The sequence below is a fragment of the Gavialis gangeticus genome, unplaced genomic scaffold (assembly GCF_001723915.1).
Source record: "Gavialis gangeticus isolate Ggan-Ray unplaced genomic scaffold, GavGan_comp1, whole genome shotgun sequence".
NCBI lineage: Eukaryota > Metazoa > Chordata > Crocodylia > Gavialidae > Gavialis > Gavialis gangeticus.
The window spans coordinates 6,581,586-6,591,346 of NW_017729012.1; the positions used below are offsets into that span (position 1 = coordinate 6,581,586).

The following is a 9,761-nucleotide window of genomic DNA, read 5'->3' on the forward strand; positions in this document are numbered from 1 at the left end:
GGGCATTAAGGGGGGATAGGTAGGGACTTGAGGGGGCTTTGTTTGCCTCTGTAGCAGGTGGCTTCCCGGGACCTACAGTATTTTCTAGAAGCAGGATGTTGGCAGCCCCAGTTCGCCAGCTTGACCTGTGGCAGGCTGGGGTGTTGGGGCCTGTGCCGTGTCAGGGTTAAGGGTAGTAGGGCTTACACGATAGACGGGATAGGATGGTTTGGAAAGGGATGGTCTGCCTTAGGCAGGGGTTGGGCTAGACTTCCGGAGGTTTCTCCCTGCCCTACTTCTCTGTGATTTCTATGACTCCTATCCTGGCAATGGAGCCGGTTCAATAAAAGCTGCCTCCTTCAGAGAAAGGCTGTCCTGCTTTTCCGCCTGGGAGAGCTGGAGGATGAAAGGGAATTCATTCATTGCAGTGTTTGTCTGGGCCTTGCTCCACATTCAGGAGAAAGCTGGATAGAAACCGGCTGCAGGGTGTTGCATGTTTTCAAGGACTAACTTTATAGTGGGTTGGCTCTTTTTATAGTGGGTCAGCCATTTATTTATTTTTTTACCCATGTGATAATTGCTTTGGCTATATGGCCAGTCTGCATTTATTGTGCGATTCACCACTTAATTGTGTGTGACTCTGTGCATGTGACTGATCTTATTTTGTACATGCGGCCAGTTGAGGTTTATTTCGCGATTCACCAGTTAATTGTGTGATCATGACTGCACTTATGGCTGGTCTAAATCTGATTGCACAATTTGCCAGTTAATTACGTAATACATATAACATGTAGCAGGGGCCTGATTGATGCAGAGTGTTAGTACCCCTAAAACCTGAGTCCTTCTCTGCCCTCACTCCTTGCGAATTTAATGGTCATTGTGAAGAGAAAAAGGAGGATTAATATTTATATAAAAGTAATTGCTTTTAAAACTTTCCCATTTGTAGGTATCTGTGAAGCAGCAATGGCAACAGAATCTCCCCGTCGTCCTAGCCGATGTACTGGGGGAGTTGTGGTTCGCCCACAGGCTGTCACGTAAGCATATTTTATACAATGTCCAGTTACGCTATTTGAAATGTCTGCAGGATTGTTGTACAACAAGTACCTGGCACAAACATTCTCACAAAATCAACAGGGAATGACTGTCTAAAACTGGGAAGTTTTGTTGCGCTGAGAATTTTCCAGAGGAAAAAAAGTAAATGCACTGCTCTTTCCAGCTTCCCAAGATTATACGCAGCAGGCAGCCTCTTTAAAAAAGACACTTGTTAGGGCAGTAACCAACATGTTGACCAGCCTTTCAAGTTGCATCATAGATAATTGACTACCTTTTATAAACAAAGGAGAAGATTGCAAAACAAATGTGTTTAGCAAGCAAAAATATTATGCTAGCTATAATGTAACCATAACAAGTTTGACCCTAGTTTTTCTGTGTCACAGGGGGCATTTTGGTAAATAAACATTTTTCCCAGTATTGTGCTTATTTATTTCATTCATGTGAGAGGATATTAAGTTAAAACATATAACATATAATGTTAACCAGCGTTTTCCAATGAGTGCGGTTGTGGATTTCATTATGGTGCTAACACAGAAAAATTTATGGCCAGCCAAAACACAGCATGCAAGTAAGAGTTTCTTGCTTTTGTCATGCCTCCTAAATTGCCACCCTTCACTCACAGAAGCACGGTGGACGTTCTCAGTGAGAGGATCCAGAAAAACAATGGACATGGCTTTGCCTGTCATGAGCTGTTTTATAGCAGCAGAATTTCTTTAGGGGTGACATTATGCTGCTGAATTGTCATTGCAGTATGGCACCATATTCAAATACTTATACCTGCTTTGGCAACTCTTATGTGCATATAAGAGCTAATGTATATGAGTAAACAAACCAGGTAATGTTAGATATCAGGATCTGTTTGATCTGCCCTGGAGCAAATAGAATAAAGTTGTTCCTATAGCTCTGTGAGAATTGTATAGAGAAGAAGGTTCTTTCAACCCAGGCTACTATGGGAGGGAGGAAATGCTAATATCACAGCACTGTCCATTAACATGCATTGCTGTCAGTGCTGTGATAGTGAGAACCCTGAAACTGAGTAGCTCCCCTCAATTTCAAGGTGTCTTATGTCAGCCCCTTGACAGGTGCTTCCCTTTTACTGTTTCTGACCCACTTAAACAGAGTATAATTAGTTACAAAGTAGGTTATAGTTGCAATTAGCATGCAGTTTTACTGCAGTACAACCAAATGACAGAGTGGACATCAGGGCTGAAAGATGCTACACACTTAAGGAGTTGTGCACACACACTGGTTATCTCTGCATATTAGTTATGTTACAATGCAAGCAATAAGTAACATTGGGACTCTCACTGTATTCTGTAGGTAAGTTTAATTATGTACTTACAGGGCACGTCTGCGTGAGATGCTATATCACCATAGTGTCACCAGGCACAAACTGTGACGCTGACGCTACTGCACAGTAGCAACAAGCTACTGCGCAGTAGCTGCTAAAAATAACTGTGCGGCATCAGGACTGCACAGTAGCGTGAGTTACTGTGCAGTTTGCTGCACGTGTAGATGTGCCTACAGCGTACTCTACTTATCTGCATGCCATCTATGTGCATGTGAGGAGGTATGGTGATTTGCATGAGTGGTGATTTGTTCCATGTTACGTTGTCCTAACCTGAACAGCTGATACCTGAATAGGTATCATCTTTTATATCAGAATTTAACTTCTTTAGGTAACATGGTACAAATTTCAGCCTTTTGCCATTGTTTTGAATTGCTAGGTTATATATAAAAAGTAACGGCAACACTTATTGTACAAAACATAAGAGGGGCACGTGCAAGCGACAGGTTTGCGTTTGGCCTCAAACACAGATTTCAGTCCCCCCTTAGAAGCTAGTTAGAAATCTCTCGTGTTTTAAAAATAAGCATTTTGAAGTTATTAGCCTGCAGCACTCTGGCTGCTCCACATGACATAATTTCTTTCCAAGAGAGATTTAGGTTACATTCACTGAACAAAACACATCTGCTTGCTTTGTCCACAAGCAGTGTACCTTGGAAGGGATCAATGTTCATTTTTATCTCTGAAATGAGCAACGAAGTCATTACCACTCTGCTGTCATGATGGTTGCTGATGGACTACACCTGAGAATTTCATACGTTAATTATACTGTATAACACCTCTTTTTTACAAATGGGCATGGAAAAATTATGACTTGGCCAGGACATCCAGTAAATTAGTTGCAGAAAGAAGGGGAGGGAAAATACAGGAGTCCTATAGCCAACTTCTCTATCTAACCACTAAAATAAATTCTGTTTAGCTTTGTAATCTTTAAATCCACTTTTGTCAGTCTCGATTTAGAGTCTGTGGCATAAAAGTGTATGCAGAAACTTGTATGTCTTCTGCCATACTACTATCTTTGCTGGAGGAAGCCTCATTCTTTAAAAGATGTAATCTTTTCTTTGTGTGTGCGTAATATTTGCGCAGTTCTGTTTTAGGAGAGAAATTGGAACGTGACTAAGTTTTTTTGGTATAAAGAATCTGGATTTCCCACCCAGTTCTACAAACTCTGTCAATGGTGGTCCAGTTTCTTTCTTGTGATTCGTATGCCGAGTTTGAACAACACAGGTCTTATTTAATATGTAAAGAATGTCTCCCAAAAATAATCATAAATTTGGAATCTTCCAAAGCTTGTTGGTAGATGAGAGCTTGGAAAATTGCTAATTCTCTTTGTTTAGATTTACATCAGCAGTTGAACACTGTGCATATTGCTACAGCGATCAGTTGCCATGCTTTATAGAAAATATAAATTTCTTGCATATTCACAGTACTACCAACCTTATTATTTTGTTACTCATTAGCTGCATAGCATACTTGGCTCACCTCTCATGTAAAATAATCTAAAACAAAAAAAGCCTTACATTTTGTTCTGGTACATTTAAACTATCTTGCAGCATACATCATCGCCTGCTTACTTGCAGCTGCTAATGAATTGCCAGGAGCAGTGAGTTTTACAGGCCTAAATGTGCTGTACTGAAAATGCCTTCCTCTTGCTCTTAGCCAGTTTTATCTTGGAAACTGACAGTAGATGGGTCCAGCAATCTGACTTCAAAATGCTACATAGCACACACAAGCCAGCAGGTAGTTCCCCTTGCCCAGGGAAAGAAATGTTCCAGACACTGTTCTTTTTAAGGCCTTTTCCTCAGGGCTTGTTTTATTGTCCACAAAGCAATTGAAAAACAAAAGCAAATCAACTGGAAAATGCTGAGCAATATTTCCCAAAGGTATGCCCTGCTTTAACCATCAGGAGGGAAGAGGACTCCATCTCTCCTTTGACTTAACTTTCTCTTCCTTTTATATTTTGTCAGTCTGTTGCCCTATTAGCCCCTTGCAGACTGTGGTTTCGTTATGTTACATGGTTGGGTGGTTTATTAAGGTAGTGAGTCCCAGATTTTTCAGTACTTTGCCTAAAATCCAACATGTTTAGTTATACTCTGCTACGTGTTAAGTTGATATTCCTGTAACCCTGTGAGGGAAGTATGGAGGTTTGCATTTCAGTCTTGGCACTGCAAACCAATTAATTTGTTTATAAAATACATGCCGAAATTAAAGTTGCTTCTACTATTTGGTGCAAATGTAAGTCTGTATCTTTATGAAAACAGAGTTTCTTTTTGAGATTATTTTTATTCTGTTCTATTCAGCATTTAGCAGGCAATCTAAACTGAAACATAACTTGCATCATTTCCTAAACTGAAATATAACATGCATCATTTCCTTGGTGGTGCATGCACTCGTGTTTATGTCCATGCAATGTAGTCACATCCTATTTTAGACATGCCAGATAATTAACAACTCCTTTTTCTTGTCTTCCAGAGAACAGTCGTATATGGAAAGTGTTGTTACATTTCTTCAAGATGTTGTACCACAGGTAAGTGTGAATTTTTCATATAAGCCAAAAAAACCCTTCTTTGCTAATTGGATAACCAATACAAAAAGGTTATTGAAGATAAATAGTGATATTTTTGGTCCAATCTATGTTTAAATTTAAAGGGCCAAGATTTTTTAAAAGTAATTTTCAGTGCTTTATTTTAAGTGCACCATTTGAGACCCCTTATAGGGGGTTTTAGACAGTTAACAGAGGAATGTCTTCTGACGCTATGTCTGCAAGTCAGGCCGCTTTGTGGGTTCTAAAATCATTAGTTAAGTGAAAATCTTAAAGCATTGAAGTCTGTGTTTGGGGGGGGGAAGCATAAATGTACTAGGAAGATGATTTAGCTGTTCATATACTTAAAGATGTGTCAGTGAAGGAGATCTGCTTGTAAGGCAGATGGAGAACACGCTGGTAGAGTCCAGCCCTTCCGGATACTGGAGCATTTACCCAAGTGCTATTTCTGGACTGTGCTTTGGATCCTATGTGTTGTCTCAATCTTTTTGTCCCCCCCATCCTCTCTTCACTTGCTCTAGAACCTCCTGATTCTTTAGGGTTGTGGGAATCTGCTAATCTATTCTCCTACAGCCTCTAGCTTGCTGTGAGCAAGGGGGACCAGATGAGTTTGCCACTGCTTTCTCCTACAGGCTGTAGTTCTTGAATTGTCCTTTGGGGAGAATAGCTTTGATGCTGGTCTTTGCTGTTCATAGCTTTCCTCAGGAACAATTGATGATTGTGATCACTGCCCACAGTCTTGTAAGTAGCAGGGGGAAACTAACCAGAATGGTAATTTCATGCTCCTAGTCTCTGGAAAAGCAGTGGGCAGTAGTAAAGACGCTGCAGCTGTTCATCTGTAGACTCAGGAAGGCAGCAATATGTTGGCTCATATCTGGAAGGTGAGTTGAACTCCAGACCGGCTAGAAACCTTTTTTTTATTTTTTTAAATAGGCAACTCTCTCCCTCTCCCTGAGAGACAGTTTCCTGTTCACTACTGGTAATTTATCAAATGCATTTTTTAAAGCCATGATAAAATGAAGCATAGTCAAATTTGCAGTTAAAGGGTGTGTATGTGTATGTGGTTTTTCCCCTAGAATCTTTTTCTGTAGTTAAAATGATGCAATCTGTGTCTAACTTTACAAACCAGTTTGCTTTGAAAACATGGAACATGCTTCGTTTTGAAAAGTAATACCACCACTAATTTTTTTTTTTTTTCATTTATATTTTCAGTTCACATTATTGTCTATCTGGTATACATACAGTGATTATACAAGTCCTTTCCATTTTAAATCCAAAATACTGCACAGTATTTTGCAATAATTCAGTTGGAAACTGTGTTTTTTCCATTGTAACTCATGTTCTGACTACCACAGCCTCTCCTGAGAACTGTAAAACTTGTGCAGCCTAGAAGCACCAAAAAGCTCCATTTCAGAGTTTCTTTGTATTGCATCCCTTTAGGGGTATCTGCAGAATATATTTAACTGAAGTATGGATCTGCTTTGCTGGACTTATACTGTATTCTCTTTCCAGCTTAAACATGTTGCGTAAATTAATGTCATGATTATAATGAAAATTCCATAGTAAAGACCTCTTGTGTTTTGCAGCGTTGCTTATAATGTTTTTAAGTGTATCAAAAAGGAATTAAAAATGAGTATACTCCACATAGATATATGTTTTCACTGATAAAATCAAGGATTATTAAAACAACTGTTTCTTAGTTTGCTTAGCAAAAAGACAAATACTGTTATTGTTCTGATTATAAGTCTTGCCGCCTTTTTTCCGTCCAACGGAACCATCAACATTACATTTGACTTATGGGGCTGACCTATAATGGGCCCACTATAGTCCTGACTTCTATATTTGCGGTCTGTCTGTGCATACAGTTAAGTGCAGTTTTTGTTTTTAGTATTTTGAGTGCATTTAACTCTTTAAGCCCTCTCCTAGTTTTTTGATTCTCCTTTGGGATTTCGTAAGTGCAACAGCAGTTCAGAGTCTCTTTTCTGTAGTTATCAGCTAATATTCTGGCAAGACACTTTTCCCTGCTCTAAAATCAAACCTGAAAATGTGGGCTGGGCCTAGATGCAGGGTGAACTTATAATCAGAACATGGTATATAGTATTGAAAAAATCCAAAGCCAGTTAGCACCTCTACGCTGCTTCTGGAAAGCTGTGGACTTGCATGCCATTTTTTTCCATTAATGAGCATTGCTAGACTAACTGAATTTTATATTTTGTATTTTAAGGTGATGGATTTCATGGTGAGCGTACTTAATTTTAAATGTATCTAAGAAAAGATATATGCAGGAATACTGCTTTGTGTGTGTGTGTGTTGGTTTTTTTTCACCTTGCTGTTCCTGATGTAATTTATAGAGGAAGGAAAAAAATAAAGTTTTGTTTTCTTATCACCTTTTCTGCTTTGTTGTAGGCCTACAGCAGTACCCCACCAACAGAAGAAAAAGAAAAAATAGTCTGGGTCAGATTTGAAAATGCAGACATAAATGGTATGACTATTTTCTTCTCCAACTTATTTTTATTCTTGTATCGCTTGAACTCATGCACAATAATCTGAGCCAGCAAAAACATAAAATTGCAATATAGACAGAATTTTGTGCATAAAGAATAGCTTTATAAAGAACAGGCATGTTCAGGGTAGAGTTTGTCAGGCAACATCCTGAGTGTATCTGAAACTTCTTTTGAAGATGAGCAAACTCTAGCTTTGAAGAAGTGAGGGAAGCAGATTCCAAAGCAAGTCTCTGATCCCTCCCATTTTTCAAATCGGTTGAAATGAAAACATTGAATTGGGTATAGTCAGTGGACTGGTTGATTCCTAGCTTTAAATCACTTGATCTCTCCCACCACATTGAACTGGTGCAGTGACATAATCCATATTCCATGGTAGCCGCTTAAGATGTTTTGCATCACTCTTTCCCAGTAATCTCTTTTCAAATAAGACAGGCTATAGACAGCATGATCGGTAAGGTCAATTCAGTGTCAAATGAATAACGGTCAGATGAGTATTTGCTTGAGTGAATCAAAACATCTTGCACTCATATGGGTGTTAATAGTGCATGTCAATTTGTTTGTACTAGCCATGTAGGTGCAAGCAGCTGTCCAAATCCTTTGGAACCTTCTGGAGCACAGTGGTTTGAAACTCCATCAAGGTTTGCTTCTTGACTGCATCTTTAGTCTGCTCTTTTTGTCCCAGCGGTCAGGACTTGTTCTTGTCCCAGATGAGACTCAATAGTATGGCCCATGGCTGGGGTTGGGAGTCTTTATGGCATGTAAGACAGGTTACATGATTTATATCCTTTGGAATGGCACAAAGGCTGCTCGGTCTCAAATATACAGAAGATGGAGATGGTAAAAGGCCTGTTGATCTGTGTGAGTCACTGCCTGCAGCTCTAGCCAGTGCATGTTGTTCCCTGCTGTTTTCATTTTCCCTCACTGTCCATCTTAAGTGTTCCAGCCTCTTCCCTTGAAGAGTCTGCTTTGCTGTCTAGTAGACAATTTCTTGCATTCAGTCAGACCACTAGTCTAAACTTACCTTTTGTCCAATTTAATCCTGTTAGTTTTATTTAACCTGCTTGCACCCCCCATAATCCTTCATGTTTGCATGCTTTTAAGAAGTGATGATTTACATTCTAATGAAGAGCGGCTCAGGTAAAGTTATGCATAGTTGGCTATTTTAGCTTGCATTTAGCTTGTCTTCATATTTTCCTCAAGCACTGTGATGTTTGTATGGGAATTGTCTCTGTCATAGGGATGTTGTAAAGATTAATTAGGTGGTATTTCTAAGTAGTTTTGATTTGTAGAAGTGCTACATAAGTATATGTTTTTTCCCCTATGAATTTCCTCTGTTCTAAAATGAGAGGACGTATTAAAGAAGACATCTTTGATCCCTCCATTTTCTTTGTGTAATGTATCTTCCACAAGGCACTAGTAATCTCTGTTAATAAATAATATCTCAGCAGAACACTGTAGACTGTGCAGATTTTATAAAGTTGGCTTCAGAGTGGTAGATATGAAATGTGAAGAGGCTTATTGCAAGGACTTCTTGTTACTTCTAGAAAATTAACTTTACCATGTCACATTAACCACAGAAGGTAGAACTAACAGAAGTCCTTGGGGCAGCTAGTGGGAGCTAGCTTTGTTAGGTGGGATAGGAAATATCCCAGCATCCTTCCATCTGCACTGACATGTTGTATCCTCTCACTTGAGATTCTGTTTACTGAGCCTACTCCTTATGTCTAAGGTCTGTGTCCCATTATTTTTTTTTTTCAGTTGTAGGAATTTAAAGGCTGGAAACACTTTGGCTTTACCTTTAGTTGTAGTAATGTGAACATGGATTTAGAAAAAGGCATACAGTGTAACTGTGCTAAGACTGATTTGGTTCTAACTAGATATCTTTGCTCTGATAATCAAACCTACTTTAGATACGTCGAGGAATATGGAGTTTCATGAAATACACAGTACTGGAAATGAACCCCCTTTGCTGCTAATGATCGGATACAGTGATGGAATGCAGATATGGAGCATACCTGTAAGTACATAGGAAACTTCACCTTCAGACACTAAGACTTGCCCAGATATTGTTGTTCTACCATATCTAAATTTTTGTAATGGAATGTAGTTGTATTACTTTAACTATTTCCTGCTCAGTATTAGAAAGATTCAGCATTCACCCATATTAAAAAGATTAATATTTGGTAAGCCTCAAACTTAAATTAAGCTACTTCAAATCTGATCCCCCCCCGTGCCCTCCTCTCCCTTCCCCTTCCCTGCCCCTCCTGCACCACACAAGCCATCCCATCCCAAGGCAGGTGGTGGCTCAGCTATGGCTTATTCCTGAGCCTGGGGACTG

General features: G+C 39.4%; 1 protein-coding gene across 1 annotated transcript in view; it reads left to right on the forward strand.

Moving 5' to 3' along the window:
• The window catches only part of BCAS3 (BCAS3, microtubule associated cell migration factor), a 545,610-nt gene that overhangs the window by 5,655 nt on the left and 530,194 nt on the right, over positions 1-9,761 (forward strand). The window contains exons 2-5 of the mRNA XM_019511118.1: positions 926-1,013; positions 4,850-4,904; positions 7,326-7,401; positions 9,334-9,440. Of these exons, the coding sequence (XP_019366663.1) occupies positions 943-1,013; positions 4,850-4,904; positions 7,326-7,401; positions 9,334-9,440 (309 nt within the window). The 5' untranslated portion in view covers positions 926-942. The remainder of the gene's footprint in view (positions 1-925; positions 1,014-4,849; positions 4,905-7,325; positions 7,402-9,333; positions 9,441-9,761) is intronic.